This window comes from Enhydra lutris, unplaced genomic scaffold (genome assembly GCF_002288905.1).
Source record: "Enhydra lutris kenyoni isolate GAN:26980312 unplaced genomic scaffold, ASM228890v2 scaffoldscaffold9, whole genome shotgun sequence".
Classification (NCBI taxonomy): domain Eukaryota; kingdom Metazoa; phylum Chordata; class Mammalia; order Carnivora; family Mustelidae; genus Enhydra; species Enhydra lutris.
This window is the reverse complement of record NW_019154093.1, coordinates 73,421,588-73,444,704: the sequence shown is the minus strand read 5'-3', so window position 1 is coordinate 73,444,704 and position 23,117 is coordinate 73,421,588. Positions and strand designations below refer to the sequence as shown.

Here is a 23,117-nt window from a genome sequence, read left to right as displayed (position 1 = left end):
GGCGAATTTACAGAGGAGGGTGTGGCCCTTATCCTGCAAGCTTGTGTGTCTAAGACTCAAAGTTTTCACTTTCTCCTTAAGCCTTTCCTAAATCTACCCCTGCCTTCACTGACCCTGTCAAAGGCTATCTGACTTGCTAAATGGAACAGCCTTCTTTAGAAGGAAAAGCAGAAGTGAGTGTGGTTTCCAGAATTGTCAGAGACAGGGTTCGAGCCCTGGGCAGAAGACCGTGGAAGAGTCCTAGCCTTCCCCCAGAGATGCTTTATTACATGGTTTCATCGGTCGTCAGTGAATGGATCCTGTGCCCATGCAAGGAGACGGGGACGTCGCGCTTTACATGGCAGACTGTTCCCCTTTAGCAATGCAGTCAGATGGGGCGGGTGATGAGTGGGTGCTTGGCTTCCCTGCCCGTGGGCAGGCTCTGAGATCCCAGCTGACAGAAACGAAAGCCCGACAAACTGGGAGGAAGGAATGTTCAGGAATTGGTGACTTCCATGTTCTGCAGCCGGTTTTCTAGGGGGACATCTCTGGCTGCCCCTTTCTTTTTGCTGCCCTCATGCTGCTTCTTCTGCTTCTTTGATGGCTCCTGGTCAATGGGTGCAGGCTTCACAAAGGGGATCAGTTCTTGGAGACCTGAAGGGACAGAGCCAACCAAATAACCGACCGATTCTCAGGAGTTCTTGGGGAGAGTTCCACAAGAGGATGATCCCAATGAACAAAAGGGCACCCACGACGGGAACTAGTTTCATTAATTCTTTTCTGGTCTGAATTTTAGCTGCGCTTAAACAGGATGTCAGACTTGTAGTGGCTGCTTTCTCAGCTTTACCCCTGTCATGCCTAGCACCAGGGGACAGGCAGAGTTCTGGGGACTGGTACCTTCTGGAAGGGGGTTTGTTCTTCACGAGAGCGGGAAGACAGAAGAGGAAGAGGGCCTGGGCAGTGAGTCTTACCAGGCGGCATGAACTCCTTCAACTTCTCAGGCACGACGATGCCCTCCTCTGTCTGGTAGTTCTCCAGGATGGCGCAGATGGTGCGGGTGGTGGCACACATTGTAGCATTGAGCATATGGACAAACTCCACCTGCAAAGCCAGGGCCCCCAGAGGAAGCACGAAACTCAACCTAGTCTTCCTTGTGACCAGGAACCACCCACTTAGCCAGACTCCCCCAACGGTAACTATCCAAATCCAAAGCATTATTGATCTTTTGCTAGACTAGAATTGTTTAGTACTTATTCCCTATAATAATAATTCCAGGAAGATTCCTCATATCTCCGTCAGTGTCAAGTGATAGGTCCCAGCAAATGGACAGGAGTTGGGCCCTTTGAGGGATGGAGGAAACTGTCACTGCGGCCTCCCCTTTTAACCCCTTTCAAGTCCCTGACTTGGAAAAGATTAAGGCCTAAAAACTGGGTTTGAAGAGAGAAACTTACAAACCCAGACCTTCTTGGGGGAGGGGGAAGACACTGTCTTCAGCATGTCTTCTGCACACAAATGGGGATTTTTCTTTATCTGGAGTCACAGAGAAAAAAGCCCAAAAGAGAAGAGCTAGAAATACCTTGTAGAACAGAGCTCAATTCAGGATTCTATCTAAAAGGATTCTGTCCTGATTTAGTAGAAATCATTTTCAGATTCCCTTTTTGGTCTAGATTGAGCAGCTCAGATTTTCCCACGATGCTGGGACATAACGTCCACCAAGGACTGAGAAATAAGATGGACCTGTTCTGCACAAGGCCCTATTTCCTGCCTCCCGAGGGGCCACCTACCTTGTCCATCATCTTCTTGGTTTGCCCATATCGGATTCGGAGCCGGCGAGCCTGATAGTCTGTGCAGTTAGAACAGGAGACTAACTCACGGAAGGCTCCCGAGCCCGGAAACCAGGCCTCCAGGTCAAGCTTCTTACTGGCAGCATGATTCAAAGAACCTGAAAGGGAAAACCCCTAGAATTCATGAAGGAGGGATGGTATTTCAGGAGACTGACCTTTAGCAAACCTAAAGAATTCTTTAATTTACACCTTATCCCCAGAAGTGAAATCACGCCCAGATATTCTCATCACCAAACACTCCCAAGTGAGAAGAGTGTGATGTTTTAATTAATGTGGGCAATTAATTGGACTGTGAACTATTTCTTTGTGTGGCAGTTCACCTGGCGAGGGTGGTGGTTGCGGGCTGTGGGAAAGGGAGGCAGATACCTGAGACAATATTCACAATGTGGTAAGGGATCCCCAAAGACTGGTAGAAGTCTTCTGCGGTACTAATCATCTCTTCAAACATCTCCCATGACTTGTTGTCGTGTGGTGATGAGTAGACAAACTGTTCAATCTGCAGAGAGGGACCCAAGGAGACCGTGAAAATGGGACAGGGAGAATAAACGAAAGGACTGAAGTGGGAGATATCCTTGTGATGGAGACATCCATGGAGACATGGATTATGTAGGAGACATAATCCTACACCGCTGGGAGTCAGGAGAGGCTGGGGCCCCCGCAGGATATGGGTGCTGGACTGGACTGGGGCTCCAAGAACAAACACTCAGTGGAGCTCTTATTATACACACGCCAGGTACCGTTCTAAGCACTTTGCCCCTACCAACCAGCTGAATCCTCACAGCAGGCCTAAGGAGGTTGATACTTATTATTATACTCCTTTTGTAGAGGAGGAAACTGAGTGTGGAGAGGTTAAGCAACTTGTTCGAGGTTACACAGCTGCTAAGTGGCCGAGCTGGCACCGGGACCCAAGCAGCCTGGTTCCAGGCTCTGTGCTCACAGCCACTCCAGCATGTGCTTCTTAGACAGAAAATGATGAACACGGCAAGAGGGAAGACTGGAGCTAAGGCGGGTCTGAGCACCACAGAGCCTGCTGCCCCTCTAACCACCCCAGAGAGATCGAGAGAAGGCTCCTACTCCTCACCCTGACCTGTCCACTCACCTTCTCAAACTGATGGACTCGGAAGATGCCGCGGGTGTCTCGGCCGTGGGAGCCCACCTCCTGGCGAAAGCAGGTGGACAGGCCGGCATATTTGATTGGCAAATCCTCGGGCCGCAGCCACTCGTCCCGGTGCAGAGCAGCAATGGGCTGCTCGGAGGTGGCAATCAGATATTTCTCATCATAGGAGTTGTCATCAGACTTTTCACTGCCTTTGCCAATCACCTGGAGGAGGAGGGACCCCTACTAGTTAAGAGTGAGGGATGGGGACCTCAGCTAGAGCAAGAAACCACAGGGAATTCTAAGAAGACAAAGGAGGAAATGGGTCACTCCAAAATGGGATCCCTCCTAGAGATCGAAAAAATGCAAATTAAAAGGAGAGAAAATATTCTGGTAATTTTTTTTTTTTTTTTACTGATCTAATAAATAAAACATTTATAAATAATGTATAGTAGCCAATGACAGCAGTGCAATAAAACCTGAGCTGGTAGCAATATACATCAATCCACTCAACAAACATTTGTTAGGCATTTGTAAGGGCCAAGTTTGCCAGTGCTGGCCAAGAGGAGACACAGTCTCTGCTCTCTTGGTGCTTATGAATTAGTGCAGGATTACACTCCTTCAAGAATCACTTTGGTGTTCCGCTGAAGAAAGTAACACAGAAGAAAAAAAGGTATAAACAGGACAAAGTTCATTGTAACATTACTTATGGATGGCAAAAAAGGAAGCCCCCTGAATATTTCCACAAGGGAAGAGTCAGCTATCCTACATCCAGACCACGTAATATTATGTAACCATTTGAAAATGTTGGCGATGAAGACCACGAAGGAACACTGAAATATGTTTCTGATGTACTGCTAAGGCAATCTATAGACATTGTAATTAGAAGAATGAGAAAACAATGGCTGTATGAAAAAAGCCCCCAAAAGTGTATTAAAAATGACAATTATGGGGGCACCTGGGTGACTCAGTGGTTTAAGCCTCTGCCTTCGGCTCAGGTCATGATCTCGGGTTCCTGGGACCGAGCCCTGCGTTGGGCTCTCTGCTCAGCAGGGAGCCTGCTTCCCCCTCTCTCTCTGCCTGCCTCTCTGCCTACTTGTGATCTCTGTCAAATAAATAAATAAAAATTATTTTTAAAATGACAATTATATGAGGTAATGAGAAAGAAGATGGTATTTCCTATCATTTCCAAATTTTCTGTCACGTGGTATTATTTTAATTTTAAAAAGAGGAAGGTGGAAACTTGCTCTAGGTCAGCATTTGGGGATCTGGAAGATGACACTGCTATTCCACAGTGGGAATTTAGCCACTAGCCACAAGTGGCTATTTAAATTAAACTAAAATGTAGTTCCTCGGCTTGCACTAGCCACATTTCAAGTGCTCACCAGCTATGCGGCTGATGCTGTCAAACTGGACAGTAGCTACAGAACATTCCCATCACTGCAGAGAGTTCTACTGGAGAGCATGGCTCCAGAGAATTCATAAACTGAGGTTATTCGGCAAGATGGGTCAGCCCAAACTGTCACTATGGGGACTCTCACGATGTGAGTCTCCCTGCACAGGGATCCAAGAAGCATCTGCAGAGAGACAGAGAATGCAGGAAACATAGCAGGGACACCTGCTACCTAGTGTCTCTCTCATAACCCTCATATAAACTTCTCCTTGACGTTACCTACGGAGCACCCTTCTAAAGCTCTGTGATGATCCAACCTGGGGGTTGAGATGGAGAAAAGAAGAAAAGAGAAAACAGCTTTTGACTAATACATGAACACATTTCTCTCCACATTAAAATAAAGAAAGGGGAAAGAAAGAAAGAACGAACAAACACATCCACGCACGCCTGGGTGGCTCAGTCAGTTAACCGTCCAGCTCTTGATTTTGGCTCTGGTCATGATCTCAGGGTCATGGGATCCAGCCCTACTTTGGGCTCCATACTCAATGCAGAGTCTGCTTGAGACTCTCTCTCTCTCTCTCTGCCCCTCCCCGCCTCGCTCTCACTTGCTCTCTCTAAATAAATAAATACATAAAATCTTTAAAAAAAAGGAAGAAGTGGGGGAGAACACCAAGGTTAGAATAGTCCTTAGGGTTTAGAGAACATTTTGCTTCCTACTGCATTCTTTTTATTTTTTTATTTTTTTTTTAATTTTTTTTAAAGATTTTATTTATTTATTTGACAGACAGAGATCACAAGTAGACAGAGAGGCAGGCAGAGAGAGAGAGAGGGAAGCAGGCTCCCTGCTGAGCAGAGAGCCCGATGCGGGACTCGATCCCAGGACCCTGAGATCATGACCTGAGCCAAAGGCAGCGGCTTAACCCACTGAGCCACCCAGGCGCCCCCCACTGCATTCTGAATAAGAACATAACTTGAACATAACTTGAACTCTTCAACCCAATGGGAAGAAGTTCTATTAAATTCCTCTCTAAGGGGCGCCTGGGTGGCTCAGTGGGTTAAGCTGCTGCCTTCGGCTCAGGTCATGATCTCAGGGTCCTGGGATCGAGCTCCGCATCGGGCTCCTTGCTCAGTGGGAGGCCTGCTTCACTCTCTGCCTCTCCCTGCCATTCTGCCTGCTAGTGCGCACGCTCTCTCTCGCTCTCTCTTTCTGACAAATAAAATCTTAAAGAAAAAAAAAATTCCTCTCTAAGGTAAGTCATGTGAGCCCAGGAACACTGTCTAACTCCTCCCCAGTAAGAGCCAAGTCAGCCCCTTCTGACAGAACAGTCTTGGAGGGGAAGGACAGGTGAAAAGTAGACTATGCTGTGAGGGGCAGCGGGTAGCAGAACCTCTAGAAATTCTGAGTACTACAGCTGGCGGTGAAGCCAGCTTATCAAAATGAGCTTCTGACTCTGAACATGAATCCTCTCATTCTCCCTGAGATGCTCCGGGGTTGAGAAAAAGCCCCAGACTGGAAGCCACATCAATCCCAAGGGAAGTATGTTTTGCCCTCTAGCTTCTAGTCTGGGGTTAGGAGTAGGAGGACATGGGAAGATTAGCTGCTTCTACAATTTTCTTTAGTCCAAGCACTCAAAAAATGTGCTTTCTTCTGAAGCTCATGGTGTTAAAAGTTTGCGTCATTTATTTATTTATTTATTTTTAAAGATTTTATTTATTTATTTGACAGACAGAGATCACAAGGAGGCGGAGAGGAAGGCAGAGAGAGAGGAGGAAGCAGGCTCCTTGCCGAGCAGAGAGCCCGATGTGGGGCTCGATCCCAGGACCCTGGGATCATGACCTGAGCTGAAGGCAGAGGCTTTAACCCACTGAGCCACCCAGGTGCCCCAAAAGTATGCTTCATTTAGATAAGTCATATAGATTATCTGGGGAAAGATAAAACAGGCTCTATATCTGCACGGTCCAGTATGGTAGCCACTAGCCACATGTGGCTACTTAAGTTAGAATTAATAAAAAGGAAAATTCTATTTCCTCAGTTGCACTAGCTACATTTTAAGCACTCAACAGTCATGATACAGGCAATCTCCACACCACAGAAGTTCTGGACAGTACCGCTCTGTATCTTTGAGGTTAAACTTTTTATAACTTAAGTCATTCTGTCACACTGCCCCAGGCTACTTACCTTATAAAGTTCTTCATCAAACTGGCTGAGCTGCGCCACTTCCTGCATGACCTCCTTCCTCATGAAAAAGGGGGTATAAATGGGGGTGTAGCCCCGACTCCCCAAGGTGCGAAGGGCATACTGGATGAGCGCCTGTTCCAGGAATACCAGGACACCCTACAGGAGCAGAGACAAAGCACTGCGTGACTGGGTTCTGTCACCATCACATTCATTTGTTACAATTTACACTCAGAGGCAACTGGGGGCCCAGGGGAGGCCAGCAAAGACCGTGAACCTCAACACCTTACTCAAGAGATTCTTTCTTAATACCAATGCCCAGCCCATCATCCAGGCACACTGTCAGGAGAAGCAAAGTGAGGCAGAAAGGATGATTTGCTCAGGGTGCACAGGAGAGCTTTCTTGCACTAATTTTAAAACAGCAGACATGTGTGTGTATGTAGAACATACTCTGTGTATATGTATCCCCAAAATTATTTTGGGGGATGCCCTCCCAGAAGTCTTCTTTGAATTCATCAGCCCTCTGTCCCAACTACTCTGGGTCTGCTGCCTCTGTTTACCTGTTCTCATAGCTCTCTGGGCCCACCCACCCTGCAGCACTCATCAGTGGGTTTCAACTCTTCGTTACTTGTCTGGCGGTCCAGTTCCACTCAGCCCCTTAAAGGCAGGCTGTTCTGATCCAGACAGCACAACATGTCTCCATAACGGAGGATCACATAGGGGCTCTGGTTCTAGGGAATTCGAAGCAGCATTCTCCTGCCTCAGAAAGAGAACTGCATCTGACTGCCAATCCGTTTGCAGGAGAAAGGCAAGAACAAATGGTGGATTTGTGGGCCTCTTTAAGTAGGTTATGTTTTCCCCGCACACAGTTTTTTTTAGCTCCTTCTTTAGAATCCCATCACCATGGGTTCCTGACTCTTACCTTCAGGAAATAGCCTCGACTTCCAGCCACCACGGCCCCCTTTTCGCCTTCAAAGCCATCTACCATCACCACCAGGTCCACGTGAGAGTACTTCTTCCTGACTGTACAATCGCCCCAGATCCTCTCTACTTTGTTGTCGGCATCCTAAGGAAAGAAGACTGGTGACCGCTGAACTGCACAACCTCCAGCTTTCCAAACCCCATTCCAAGAACAGCTTAGAGCTTTGCAAAACTACTGCTTAACTCAAACACTAGGTTTTGGTCGTTGTGTCCAGAGACTAAGGAAAAGAATTTGCTAGAGAATTTGTGTTCAATGGAGAAATAAACATTTACAAATTCCTAGAAGTGATTCTAGCCATGGAACTGAAATCATGAATTTTTAAGAGATTTGTCCTACTCTCACATTTGCTTTTTTTTTTTTTTTTTTTTTTACCCTTTTAAATGACTCCTTGAAAATCCTGCTACAGGACATCTACACACCCCCACCCCCATCAGCATCGCCTGGGGTGCAGAGGAGAATGTAGACTTTTTTTTCTTTCCAGGCTCTCATTGGTTCTGGGGCCATATGAGGGCGGGCTCAGAGCCCTGACCTCCCTAGTCTCCCACCCCAGCCTGCAGTGAGTTTAAGGGCTCGTTCACCAGGGAATGAATGAAAGAGGCACAGATGGGCCCAGCCACGGCTGGGGTGTCAGAGAACAAAGGCTGGGCTCAGAGCAGCTTTGTGCTGGGGAAGCTCCCACTCAGCAGGAAACTTTTATCATGCAGATTTCCCTGCAACCTGCAGCTTCTCAGCGGGGTGTGGGTGAGGGGTGAGGTTGATTTCGCAGATCCCTCCCACAGGGCTCACTGCTACCACGGGCAACACACAGTGGAGGACAGCAGCCCGATTTAGAAGAGATATCTGGGCCAGGAGTCTCCTCCTACCTGCTGTCTCTGCTACTTCCCAATCAGGCAAGGATCTGACTCTTTCAATTCTCAATTGGTGGGCAGAGCGAATATACAAAGAGCCTGCTTCTGACACAAGGCCTATTATACAGAGAGTGCCAGCGTTTCCCAGTGCCCCTCCCGCCCCCGCCCCCGCCCCCTCCCCAGCAGAGAGGAGCGCCAGGCAGGCTGCCGCCCGCTGGGGCACGGACACCTACCTCATCATTGCTGATGGGCACGGAGGGATGCAGGAGGTTCCCGATCTCTCGGAGGTTCTCAAACCGCTCTGCTTCCAGCTTTATCCGCTCGGCATCACATTTTAGGATGGCCTCATCGATGAGGAGTCGGACTTTTTTGATTTGTGAGACTTTCAGGTTCTGTAGATAAATAGGCCAGGCCGGCACCCAAACCACAGCAGGTCAAGGTACAGAGGAGGAGTAAGATTCTGTTGCCCTCACCTTGTGCTCCAACGACAACCCTTGCGATAGCATTTTAAAAATCAGCAATGAAGGCTTTCAAAGAACTGAGATTTATTTCAAACGCACGCACACAGCTTTGCCCTGACAAATTCGTTGGCATTTTCAGGGGTACCTAAGGAAGGGTTGGATTAATTCTGGCCATTCTTCTTAGTCCTATATCTCAGGGGTTTTAATACTGTATCTCTTTTAAGAGCTCCTTCTCTTAACGCGTACTTTCTGATACTCCTGATGAAATCAATTTAGCACTCTTATGTACTACATTTAACCGTTCTCTAGGGAGATTACAAATTTATTAGAAGAGACCCTGTCCTTAGCTTCTTTTGTATTCCTTTTTGCAAGTGTTTCAATTACTGATTTCGTGGCGATGGGAGAGCCCTTAGCAAGTGGGGCTGCGCAGGAGTGGCGACCCCAAGCCACCCCTTCGAGCCCCCGCAGCTCTGCTTTTCTGTATTTACGCTCTTGCCATGCTTTTGTGCTGCAGGTTTATGAAAGGGTCAGGTGACTAAAAAACTTGAAAATTACTTCTTTAGGTTCACTGTTGTGAATATTTACTGAATTATGCCAAACTGAAAAAAAATCCTTGACTTTGTGAAAACGAAATTCTATGAACCAAAGGTAGTTGGGCTCCTTTTTCCTCTTCTTCCTACTCTTGACTTTTCTACTCCATCCATCCCAGTCTCTGTGATCTAATAAGTACTCAAGGATCGAAACCAACAAGAGTGGAGGGGGACATTTCCCAGCTGCACACATTCAAGGAGGCTGCAATGCTGTGTGGAGCCGAGTGTCAGCACTTGCTTGTCTAGGAACAAAGTCACGATGAAAGAACAGAAATCCAGTCTAGAAAAGGGAAGTACAATAACTTACAGCTAAAGTGTCTACAGTGAGGTCATCGAGATTTAATACATCCTCCGGAATGGACTCATCTCCCACTGGCTCTTTTTTCTGCAGGGGAAACAAAACCAAAAAAACCCCCAATACTATTAAATAAAATTTCTGACCTAGTTTTACAAGGGCACACCAAATTAATATATAAACTAGCCACAGAATTTTCTATACAACTGTATCTAAGAGCCGCAACCTGTGAGAGAAAAATTTAGTGAGAAAATTTTAAGTCCTTATCCTGCCATTTTCTGGCTTTTTGGATCCTGGACAGATCAATTAATCCGTCAGGGTCAGAGGGCTGACATCAACAGGAATGTAAGAAGAATGTCCTCTCTGGACATAGAATAGTTATGGGCACCAAGAAGGTGTGAAAATGCTTGTATCACTGCCCAGCTCCGAGGCAGGTGCCTGGATGTGAATCTGTGAATCCCTGTCCACACCCTAAGAATAATCCCAGCACTGAGGCTAAGGGGAAAAAAAATGGATGGGATGATAGAATCGTAGGACACTGAGGAAAACAAAATTTTTGAGGAAAAGTCACCAAATCTAGAACCAAGTTTAGAGCAATCAATGCAACTTAGCAAAACTGCAGAATGTAAGCAGGGCTAGATTTTCTGCCCTGGTTCTCTTCTCACCCATCTTTGTGATATTCTGTCAGATCATTTCCAACGCTCGCCCAGAGCCATAGAGAAGATAAGTTGAGTCAAATTCTTCCCAAATTAAAAGTAGTTAAAGAAAATTATCACAGGCCATTATAACAAGATACGTACAACCTCAGCAAAACTTGCATAAAAGTAAGTTGAGGAGATCCAGGGTCTGCTTTGCAAGTATAAGTCATGTCATGTTCTAAAGATATTTTTAAAAATTCTATACATACAACAATAGGCAATTATGTTTATACAACCTCATATACCACTGCACAAAACTGAGTCATAAGAAAGAACTAAATCTCCTTGGGGTAAAATGTAGAAATCCTTTAGATTTATTACACAATCGCATATACTAAAGTGAGAAGTCAGGATGCTAACCATAACCAAACTCACACCTTTCAGTGACTCAAGTAAAATCATCTTAAAAAGTTGCAAACGTCTGAAAATCTCAGAATGAGTCTTGTTTAAGAATAAGCAGAGACTAGGGGTGGCTGGGTGGCTCAGTGTTGTTAAAGCCTCTGCCTTCGGCTCAGGTCATGATCCCAGGGTCCTGGGATCGAGCTCCGCATTGGGGGCTCTGTTCGGCAGGGAGACTGCTTCCCCCCCCCCTCTGCCTGCCTCTCTGCCTACTTGTAATCTCTGTCTATCAAATAAATAAATAAAAAATCTTATAAAAAAAAAATAAGTAGAGACTACTGAGGTAGAAAGAAATGGCCTAAACCTCAAGATTTTAGGAGCCATTTAGTAGCCAAGAGAGCTGAGGTCCCTTTGCTATCTGATAATCCCTCAGGGCAGCAAATTCAAGTTCTGAGTTCAAGTTCTGACTCTGCAACTAACTTACAATGTGATTTTAGGCAGGCTCCTTAATTTCCTAAGCCTATTCTCTTGCCCTCTTAATAAGGTTGACAAAGGTACTACCTACACTCCAGGTTTGCAGCAAAGATGAAAAACCAAAATGAAATGAATACTTTCAAGTGCTATACATATTAAAGCACTTTTTAAGACCATTCTAATGGATAGGAAGGGAGAACACTCCTTGTGGGGCTACAGTGAAGGGATATAACAATGCTACTGCAAATTAAAACACTTCCATCTTCTTGTTAGGAAAACACTAGGCTGGCACTATCTGTATGTGCCCCAAAGAATACACAGGCACGAGTGCACACTGGAATTTACATAATTATGGGCCCTCTGACATGCAAATGATTAAGCATCATGGGTCCCAAAGGAAGAAAACTATATGATTATCGGTATCAATTTCCACAGCCAGTGAAAAGCTGAAAGTGTAACAAAATACTGGTAAAGAGAACGATTCACACTATTATGAAGTGTACTAGAATCCAGAGGGAGTCTTTTTGTTATGTTCTTTCCTGGTTCGGGTTCCAAAATTTTATAATTTTTTTTGTTTAGTTGAGAAGTTTACAACTTAAAAATGAGACAGATTTGAGGGAGCATTTAATATGTTTTTTAAAAATGACTAAGGAGCTAAGAGGATATTTTTGAGGAAAGATTAAAAGCATGAACTATTCTGGATAGCAAAGCCAGGCCAAGCAAAAACTTAACATTCTTCAAGCACAGGAAGGATTTTTTGGATGAAGGCCAGTAACGACTTGCCCTCTGCTATTACTTGCAATTGCTGAATAACTACAGGGTTCTAGGCATTGTGCCAGCTTCTCTACATTTAAAAAAATTAGTTCTCACAATTCTGTTCTATAGGTGAATGTTAGTATTATCATTTCACAGATGAGAAAACTGAAGCTTAGAAATTAACTTGACTGAAGTCACATAGCCAACATTCTAGGATTTGGACTCCGTATCTGTGCCCTTTCCATTAAAGAGCATGACTACACTGAGTCAAAAAATCTCAAGTCCACCCTGAGAAAATCTGTCACTGTAGATTGGGCTCAAGAGGTACTTAGATAAGATTACTGGTGGAATTTATATTACTATAAGCACAAAACAGACAATGAATGAGCAACATGGCAAGAATCTTATCTTGCTACAGACTGAGTATTTTTGTGTTCCCCCAAACTTGTATGTTGAAACCTAATCCCCCGAGTGATGGTGTTCGGAGGTGGGGTTTTTCAGAGGAGATTAGGTTATGAGGGCAGAGATCTCAGAAATGGGGTTAGTGCCCTTCTAAGAGACCCCAGAGAGCTCCCTTCTATCAATGTGAGGACACAATGAGATGACTGCTATTTATGAATTGGGAAGTGGGCCCTCACCAACACGGAATCTGCCAGCACCTTGATTTTGGACTTCTCAGTCTTTCGAACTGTGAGAAATAAACTGCTCTTGTTTAAAAGCCACCCAATCTGTGGTATTCTGTTACAGCAGCTTGAAGGGTCTATGACTTATAGGACAGAAGACAGACTCACTGATCCCTGAAAGTGCCTCTTAGTCCCCTTTCCCACTTCTTTCCTTTCTTTTTAAAATATCTGTCCCTTTGGTAAGAAATTCAGTAGCTCACAGAATTAGACACTAGATTAGAAATTATGTGAGCACTAAGAGTGAGATTAAATACCTCTGCTCAAGCTCTCAAGGCTGTTACCTAGTTCTCTTACCTTCATTTTCTCTCCAATTGTCTTGCTGCACAGGTTCTTCAGCTTGTTCAAGTTGTCCGCCCGAAATCTGCCTGAAGAATAAAGAATCCAAGAATCTCCTTAGACAGATCTAAAGGATCTCATGAAATTGTGAAATCTTACATCTTTAAAGGCCCAAATTTAGTTGGCATATATTGGTGACAGGGGGTTCTCCCTGCATTTGGTGACAAGGAAAAGGCCCTTCTGAGACTGAAATTGGAAACTACCATAATCTGGACAATGCCAAGGTCAAGTAACAGATCTGAGGAACCTAGAAAAAGCTCAAATAACCATAACCTGCTCAATTTTCTTAAAATCCATTGAAAGAAACTATGTGATATGCACTGGGATCTGGGAAGAAAGCAATCCTGTTTCGAGTCCTGTGAACGTGGTTGCAGTATCTTTGTGCATCTCTGTGCTGGAAACAGTTAATGTTACTCCCTTTGCTCGGACAAAATCTCACCTGGCAGCCTGGAGAATAAGTTTCTTGTGCTTTAATTTCTTTGGGGGAAGATAGTGCACTAATCAGCCTACATGGGTATTTGGGCCCAAACTATTATGTCGGTATCGGTACTGTGGTTCATTAAGCTAAGCCTAATTGGCAAAAATCAGACCTCTTGAATCCAGGCTCAAGGACCAACCTGGTAAACGGCAAGTGTTTGACAGGTGAAATGACAACGAGAAATGAGACCGCTCCTTGGAAGCCATTTTTTTTTTTAAGGTTTTGCCAAACTTGAACTAAATGTCAGTACAACATGATCTACTTTCTCATTCCCTTACTTGGATTAAAGAGATGGGAACAGAAGAGTGAACACCAGGGCTCGGAGGGGAGAGGGGAACGAGAATGGACTACAAAGAGACAGAGAGAGGGATCTCTGTGATGCTCTCTGTGTCCTGTCCTGCACAGTGTGACAGTGGTTATACAAATCTACACATGGGATAAAGTTGCAGAGAACTACACACCCACACACCCATACCCACACCCACACACACACACACAAGTGCATGTAAAACTAGTGAAATCTGAATAAGGTCTGTGAATTATAGCAATGTCGATTTCTTGGCTTTGATACTGTACCAGTTGTGTTAGATGTCATCTGTGGGAGAAACTGGGTAAAGGGTACATTGGAACTCCTTTTACTATTTTTGCAACTTTGTGGGAATTTTTAAGTATTTTAAAATAAAAAGTCTTTAAAAATTTTATTTAGTCCCTCCTACTTGCAAGGCCCTGTATTAAGTGCTGGGAATAAAAAAGAAAATTACGTACTAGGTGCTGAAAGTAAAAGAAAATAAGACAAAAAATAACAGTGCTGAATGTTTCAATCAATGAATATAGCATATCTCATCACTATCTTTAATTTCTCTCTGCAATGCTTTTATAGTTTTTAGTGCAGAGATCCTGAATGTCACTTATTAAGTGTATTCTAGGCATCAGATGCTTTTTGTTATTTATATATAGAAATATCTTGTGATCTCTGTCAAATGAATAAATAAAATCTTAAAAAAAAAGAAATATCATTGATTCTGTATATTGTATACAGTGATCTTGCTAAAGTTAATTTTATTGGTTTATTTATCCTTAATATTTTATTTATTTAATTTGTCAAAGAGAGAGAGCACACAAGTAGGGAGAGGGGCAGAGGCAGGACCCTGGGATCATGACCCGAGCCAAAGGCTGACACTTAAGTGACTGAGCCACCCAGGCGTCCCAAATTTACTTTATTTTTTTTAAGATTTATTTATTTATTTGACACAGAGAGGGAGAGAAATAGAGAGAAAGAGATCATAAGGAGGCAGAGAGGCAGGCAGAGAGAGAAGAAGCTGGCTCCCTGCTGAGCAAGGAGCCCGATGTGGGGCTCAATCCCAGGACCCCTGAGATCATGACCTGAGCCAAATACAGAGGCTTACCCCACTGAGCCATCCAGGCACCTCCCAAATTTACTTAATTTTAACAGTTCAGGTCTGCATACATAATCAAGTCATCCACAAATAATGACAGCTTTACTTCTGTACCAGTCTTTTTTTTTTTTTTTTAAAGATATAATTGATATATAACATCGTATTAGTTTCAGGTATACAACATAATGATTTGATATTTGTATACAATGCAAATGATCACCACAGCAAATCTAGTTACCATCTGTCATCACACTCTATTCTAATTTTTTCTTCTTTTTTAAAGCAGGCTTCACACCCACTGTGGGGCTTTAATGGACAACCCTGAGATTAAGAGTCGCATGCTCTACTGACTGAGCCATCAGGCACCCCCTCCTTTTTTTTTTGCCTTATATCATACTCTCTAGAACCTTTAGCATGATGTGGATTAGAGGTGGCGGTAGCAGATGTCCTTGTCTTGTTCCCAACCTCAGGGGGAAAGCGTGTGGTACTTCATCATTAAGAATATTAGCTATAGGGCGCCTGGGTGGCTCAGCTGGTTAAGCAACTGCCTCCGGCTCAGGTCATGATCCTGGAGTCCCAGGATTGAGTCCCACACCAAGCTCCCTGCTCAGCAGGGAGTCTGCTTCTCTCTCTAACCCTCTCCCCTCTCATACTCTCTCTCTCACTTTCTCAAATAAATAAATAAAATCTTAAAAAAAAAAAAGAAGAATGTTAGCTATAGGGGACACCTGGGTGACTCAGTCAATTAAGCATCTGCCTTCTGCTCAGGTCTTGACCCCAGAGTCCTGAGATCAAGTCCCACCTTGGGCTCTCTGCTCTGCCAGGAACCTGCTTCTCCCCTTACCTGCTGCTTCCCCACTTGTACTTTCTCTGTCAAATAAATAAATAAAACCTTAAAAGAAAAAAAAAGAATGTTAGCTATAGGTTTTTTGATAACTATCTATTATTAGATTAAGGCAGTTCCCTTCTATACCTAGCTTCCTGCATTTTACCATGAGCAACTGGAGCAACACAGGAAAAAATGAACTTGATACCTATCTCACATCGTACACCAAAATCAATGTGGGATGAGTCATCCACCTAAGTATGAAAGGCAAAGTAATAAAACTTGTAGAGGGGCGCCTGGGTGGCTCAGTGGGTTAAAGCCTCTGCCTTCGGCTCAGGTCATGATCCCAGGGTCCTGGAATCGAGCCCCGCATTGGGCTCTCTGCTCAGCAGGGAGCCTGCTTCCCTTCCTCTCTCTCTGCCTGCCTCTGCCTACTTGTGATCTCTGTCTGTCAAATAAATAAATAAAATCTTAAAAAATAAAAAAAATAAAACTGTAGAAAAAATATTGGAAAAATCTCTTCAGGAACTTGAGATATGAAAAGATTTCGTAAACAACACAGGAAGCACAAACTACAAAGAGGAGATCTATAAATTAGACTTCATTAAAATTAATATATTTTTAAAAGATTTATTTATTCATTTTAGAAAGAGAACAAGAGTGCATGAATGGGAGGAGGGGCAGAAGGAGAGGGAGAGAATTCTCAAGCAGACTCCCTGCTGAGCGTGGAGGCCCCTAGAACCCTGAGATCATGACCTGAGCTAAAATCAAGAGTTGGACACTTAACTGAGTCATCCAGGTGTCCCTAAAATTAGTAATTTCTATTCCTTAAAAGACTGAAAGAGCAAGAAGCAAGTTACAGACTGGGAGAAAATACGTGCAATATACATATCTGACAAGGCCTTCTATCCAGAAAGGATGAAGAATTCCTACAAATCAATAAGAAAAAGACAACCAACCAAATAAAAATTGGTCAACATTCTTGAACAGACACTTCTCACAACAGGCTATCCAAATACTAACAGGGACATGAACAGGCGTTCAGTATCTTTAGTCACCAGGAAAATGCAAATTAAAACCAACAATGAGATACCACTATATACCCACCAGAGTGTCTAAAACTAAATTAAATTAAAAAGACTGTTAATATTAAGGGCAAGGAGGTATAACAACTAGAATTCTTATTTTGCTGGCAGGAGTGGTGACTGCTATAACTACTCTGGATAACTATCTGGAAACATCTACTAAATCTAAACACATACCTACCTTATTATCCAGCAACTCCACTTGTATATACCGAACGGAAAGGAGTGCTTATGTCTACCAATAGATACACAAAACAATGTTCATAGCACTTTATTCATAATACCCTCAAACTGTAACAAACCAAATGGCTATCAGCAGAAATGACTGATACAGCTATATGATAACTGGTGTATTTACATAATGGAATACTGTGCAGCAATGAAAAAGACCAAGCCACCGCTTCACATGAAAAGATGGAATAATCTTACAGACATAATTTTGAGAGAAGCCCAATTCAGGCAAATTAATTTTGCCTGATTTTGAACTCAATATTAATGGAAAAATATATGCTATATAAGTCCATTTACATTAATTTCAAAATCAGGAAAAATTAACTGATGGTGACAGAGTGCAGATAAGGTTATTTTTGGAAAGGGCATAAGGGAGCCTTTATTGGGGTGCTACAAATGTCTTTGATCTTGACCTGGGTTAGAATAGGTTAGTTAGATAGGTATACAGCTTTGTAAAACCCATCAAGCTACACATTAAAATCTATACAGTTCACTGAATACATCTCAGTAAAAAAATAAGTTTAAAAAGGTTGTATATAAAAATACTATAAATGTCACAATTAGACATATGAGATAATATATGGAGAACACACAAATAAGGGAGTGCTATGGGAGCAGAGTTGGTCTGGCAAGGAAGGCTGATGGGAACGGGGGAAGCAGATTGATAAGGAATATTCCAAGCAGCAGCAATAATCATGGACGTGTGAAAGGCCATACAGGTAGAGTAATAAGGCTAGAACAAAGACTGGAGGGGATATGTGGGAGAGTGACAGAAGAAGAGGCTAGGAAGACATGTGGGGCTTTGTAAATTGTGTTAAGTAATTTGTATTTTCATGCTTTAGGGCTACACTGTCTGATATGGTAGCCAATAGCTACGGGAGCCTACTGAGCATTTGAAACACGGCAAGCCCAAACTGAGATACACTGTACGTGTAAAATATACACCAAATTTTGAAGACTTGTAAAAAAGAAAAAGAATGTAGGGGTGCCTGCGTGGCTTAGTCGGCTAAGCGTCTGCCTTCTGCTCAGGTCACGATCCTGTGGCCCTGGGATCGAGCCCCATGTTGGACTTTCTGCTCCGTGGGGAGTCTGCTTGTGCCTATTCCCCTTCCTCCTGCTCTCTCTTTGGCCCACTCTATCTCTGTCTCTGTCAAAAAAAAAAAAAAAAAAAATTTTTAAAAAAAAAAAAGGAAAAAATGTAAAATATCTCAATTTTTATACTGATCATATGTTGAACATACAATTTTTGATATACTGAGGTAGTTATAGTATCTTACTAAAATGAACTTCTTGTTTTTCTTTCCCTTTCTAATTGGCTACCAGAAAGTTTACAAATTTATTTATTTGAGAAAGAGAGAGAGCGAGCATGGGTGCATGCATGAGCAGGGGGAGGGGGAAGGGGACAGGGAGAAGCAGACTCCCTGCTAAGTGTGAAGCCAGATGCAGGGCTCCACACAACTCAGGGCTCGATTCCAGTACCCTGAAATCATGACCTGACCTGAAGTCAGAAGTCAGACACTTAACCGACTGAGCCACGCAGGTGCCCTCAGACGGCACTGCTTTAAGGTAAGAATGTCACAGCAAGACTTAAATCCAGATATAAAATGATTCGATTTCCATTCCAAACAGATCACATGTCCTGGATGTGACTCTGCACTAGGTGAGACTGAGGTAAAACTGAAAGCCGTTAGAAAGTTCTCCCAAAGAGAAGGACCTGGCTTAAGGCATGTGCAGTAAGATGGTAAAGAGAAATTTCATTCAGTATAGCACAGGCTAGATAGAATTCCTATAACCACCAGCAGATTTCAAGATACACTAGTAGTTTTGGAAATAGTATATATTTATATATTTGGAAATAGTATATATATACATATAGAAATATGTATATAATCTAGCAGCATTGGAAATAGTTGAGACAAATCCTTATTGTATGTTCAAATGTGCTATATTACTCTAAATTTAAAAAGAAGAAATCACAGTTTGAATCCTTGGAGTTAGAAGAGTTGTGGTAAACACCGATGTGATACTATGATTCCACGTTCTATCAGATACCTGTGTTTCACACAGAGCGCTAGTGGCACCTTGAATGTCCATAGGCAGACAAATAGGTATACATGTGGAGCCTACTGAGTCCTCAGTCAGGGAACATGATCTGCGTTTTTAATGTGGCTCTGGGTTACACATCCTTGCAGTCAATGACATTGCAGTCAATGACAGAAGAACCTTGATATAAAATACAAGGTCAGTCAATGTCCAAATTGGGCTGCCAGTGACCTGGGAAAAATCATTAATTCCTTTTGTCTAGCAAGAGAATATTGGGAAGGGATGTTAGGTAGAACAGAATCAAATCAACAGATGTGTTGAAAATGAACTACACATAAACTGTTTTTCATACAGAAGGGCAAAGTGCCCTGAACACAGAAGATATTCACGAATTCAGTAAACCTTTGTCAAGTCCTTACCAAGAACCAGGTGCAGGGATTATATGTAGGTAACCTGATAGGTACTGGGATTATATGTATACATGTGTATATGCATATCCTGTATGTGTATGTATACCCCAGCTATTGGGACATACAGGTAAATAAAACACGAACTTGTCCCAGAAGAACTTATCCCCTCACCATATATCCACTCATCAAGTAAGGAACAGAACTTCCTGTGGAAGTGTACATTATACACAAAAGACTACCTAACACATTCAAAGTCACTTAACAGTTGTACAATAACTCGACTGACAAAATCTGATACTTCTGACTTCTAATTCAGTAAAGCAGCGTCTAGGCTAGTTTTTTTTCTTCCACTTAATTCCACTGCAACTCAAAAATTCAGATTTAGATTCAGGAGGTGGGATCTCACACTCAAGCAAATACCACATCTGAATGAATGAGACCACAGAATCAGCAGACAACAGAAGTTAAACCAATACTCTTTTCCTACCCAATGCCCTGATAAATTTAGGAAAATCAATTTTTCTAACAGAAATCCACCACACTTTTGGACAGCGAGGGCCTTTGCAGTGTGCTGTCATAAAACCTGGCTCTCAGCTGGTTACAGACCTATTGCATCAGACAAAAAAAAAAAAAAAGAAAGAAAGAAAGAAAGAATCACGTGCGCTTGACAGCTTCCGGCCAATCAGTGACTACCCCAGTTAATCCAGGCACAAGTTGATAGGCAGACGGTTCTCTGGTTTTATTTAGCTTCATGAAAGATGCCCGGATCAGATCCTAGACCAACTCTGCTAATGTCTTTTCCGGAAAACTTGCACAAATCACAAACAGGCTCAATAATTACAAGCTTGTTCTTGCCTCACGGCACTCCCCTCCCCATGCTTGTTCTACTACGGTAAAGTCTTTCCTCGATTTTTAAAGGTATGCCTGCAGGTCAGGGGGATGGCCTCTTCCAAAGCTTTGGGATCATTGCTTTTTAGTCATGAGCGGCTTCCGAAGTCCCCAAACACTTGCAATATGGGTGGACTGAACTATTACGCTGCAGATGTGACTCAGTCTTAGGCTGGAGCCTTTGGTCCTACCAAATTAGAGGGAGACCACTCGGGCCTTGCTGAAGATGAAAAGGGATCGAAGGAGACCAAAGATGAGTGTTCAGAAACCCCCGAACCTCTCGCCCTAGCTTTCTTTTGGCTACCCTTCCTGCAGGAAGACTTGACAGCTCTCGCTGCGCACGCGCCATGCTCCTTCCCAGACAGCCCAGGGATCCGCACTGAGCACGCGTGGAAGGGAGCACCCAGGGCCCGGGCAGAGGGAAAAGGCAGGATGGTCCCGGCTCGCACAGTGCGTTTCAGGGGACAGTGAGAGCCTCGGAGTCACCGCAACCAGAGAGGGGACTGACGAGGGATGGAAGCTGTGGCCTCAGGCAGTAACGAGATCGGAGAGATGAAGTTGGGATTACAACCCGGGGATACCCGGCGCGTCCCAGTACTTACATCGTCGCCACTCTCCGTCTGCCTTCACCAGCTGATCTACTAATCCCGGGTCTTTGAAGCGCTTCTCCTGAGTCTCTCGGATGAGGGCTGGGTCCCCTCCTTTATCTACCCGAAACAAATCCAGATCCAGCACCATCTTCACTTCTCCCCGGCCAACGCTAAGGGACGTAAGGAACGTAGCACAGCGTCCAGTGACCACCGCACTGCGCCGGCGCGCTGACCCGCCCTCCCCGCGCAGGCGCAGCCAGAGAGCGCAGGCGCCCCCTCTCGGCCGGAAGCAGCTGTGTTGGAGGCACGGCTGCAGGAAGGAGGAACGTGGAGTGGTGGGGCGTGGGCGTCTCAGGTTGTGTGCGGGTCTGGCCTGGCTAGTGGGTTGTCCCGGTCTTCTGCATCCTCCTCAGCCCTGCCCCGTCTGTAGCATCTCTGATTATCCTATAGAAGCGAGTGCCTCAGTTTCCTCCTCGTGTTAAAGGGCATCTCTCTGGTTAGGCAGAGGCCTGCCGGTATGATCTCCGGCTTGGAAGCTAGAGCTTCCAGTAGTTGCCAGGTTTTGTCTTACAAGCATGGTTCCTGAGACTGGACCCTCTTTCTGGACCTCTGTTCTTTCCATCATCTTGAGACAAGAATATATGGCTACAGGGGCGCCTGGGTGGCTCAGTGGGTTAAAGCCTCTGCCTTTGGCTCAGGTCATGATTCCAGGGTCCTGGGATCGAGCCCCGCATTGGGCTCTCTGCTCAGCAGGGAGCCTGCTTCCCTTCCTCTCTGCCTGCCTGCCTCTCTGCCTACTTGTGATCTCTGTCAAATAAATAAATAAAATGTTAAAAAAAAAAAAAAGAATATATGGCTACATGTTTTAGTCCCTGTGTTACCTCAAGATTCCTGCTCTCCTGCCTTAGAGCTAGGATACCTTTCTTTTCCTTTTTTTTTTAAAGATTCTAATTACATATCTGACAGATCACAAGTAGGCAGAGAGGCAGGCAGAGAGAGAGGAGGAAGCAGGCTCCCTGCTGAGCAGAGATTCCCAGGACCCCGGGATCATGACCAGGGCGGAAGGCAGAGGCTTTAACACACTGAGCCACCCAGGAGCCCCTAGGATACAGTTCTTAACGTGATTACTGAGTAAATCAGGTTGTTCTATTACCAACCTTTTGGATTACAGGATTGGAAAGGTGAGATTGAAATATTTTAGAGAGGGGCATGAGGAGCCTTTTCCACGGGGTAAGTATTCAGGGGATTTGAAGGCAGTACAAGGTATTGAAGTCATTTCTTGGGTCTATTTAAAACTCCTAGAAGGAAGATTTCACCGTATTTTCATTTTATAATGTTCAGGCCCTTACAGTGAAATATTTTTATATATAATTTTTTAAAAAGATTTTATTTATTTGACAGAGATGACAAGTAGGCAGAGAGGCAGGCAGAGAGAGAGGAAGAAGCAGGCTCCCTGCTGAGCAGAGAGCTCGATATGGCACTCAATCCCAGGACCCTGGGATCATGACCTGAGCAGAAGGCAGAGGCTTTAACCCACTGAGCCACCCAGGTTCCCCTTACAGTGAAATATTATGGCTACTGATTGGAGCCAAAGTTATCAAAAATAATGAGATTATTTAGATAAAGTAAAGATAATGAGATTATTTAGAACCCCACCCCCAATGCCCCCCCAGCTAGCTGTGCTAAGTCTCTCTTGGTCTTACAGCCATTGCATGGGCTCCTGTGATGAGGATATGGCATTGCTATCCCTGCTTTCCAACAATGTCTGCCAAGCCAACTTAGGTGTAATGTAGGGCAAAAGACAGTGGTGAAGCTGACAAGTAGAGATCCGGAGGGGGCCTTCGGTAAGGGGATTGTCTGGGTTTGCCTCCCTAGGTTCAGTTTGCCTAGGATGCTAGACTTAAAACCAGTGAAAAGGACATGTAGGCAGCTGCAGTCTCCCGAGAAAACATGTAAGAAAACTGTCTTCATAATGTTAAGTTGCCTGAAACCTTCTGAGGGCAAGGTCTGATAGGGGCTGACTCTTCCCTGTCCGTGAAGGCACTGCCAGAGTGTGTTCTTTGCTAAGTTTCAAGACAGTGATGGGTGTTCTTGAGGCTGCACTGGGGCCTGGGCGGAGGAGGTTCACAAGGCTAATCCTATAAGGAGGTCATCAGTATAATTGGATGGATGGCCTTAAAATTCCAGCCTCCACAAATTTCTTTAGGAATTTTCACCAT

At 44.2% G+C, this 23,117-nt stretch overlaps 1 protein-coding gene across 3 annotated transcripts; it reads right to left on the bottom strand.

Annotated features, from left to right (window-relative positions):
• Positions 1-200: 200 nt before the first annotated feature.
• LOC111143375 (seryl-tRNA synthetase) lies at positions 201-21,146 on the bottom strand. Of its 3 annotated transcripts, XM_022497074.1 has the most exons (12): positions 20,911-21,140; positions 12,909-12,979; positions 9,677-9,754; positions 8,552-8,710; positions 7,411-7,554; positions 6,492-6,647; positions 2,923-3,144; positions 2,190-2,319; positions 1,764-1,921; positions 1,441-1,509; positions 951-1,080; positions 201-633 (listed from the first exon to the last, which is right to left on the bottom strand). In XM_022497074.1, exons 1-12 carry the CDS (start codon positions 21,044-21,046, stop codon positions 476-478), a joined length of 1,611 nt encoding a protein of 536 aa, XP_022352782.1. In that variant the 5' UTR covers positions 21,047-21,140; the 3' UTR covers positions 201-475. The 3 variants fall into 3 exon arrangements, with proteins under 3 accessions (XP_022352782.1, XP_022352783.1, XP_022352785.1); XM_022497075.1 differs by lacking the exon at positions 1,441-1,509 and having other exon boundaries at positions 247-633; XM_022497077.1 differs by lacking the exons at positions 1,441-1,509; positions 9,677-9,754 and having other exon boundaries at positions 247-633; positions 8,552-8,608; positions 20,911-21,146.
• Positions 21,147-23,117: the final 1,971 nt, after the last annotated feature.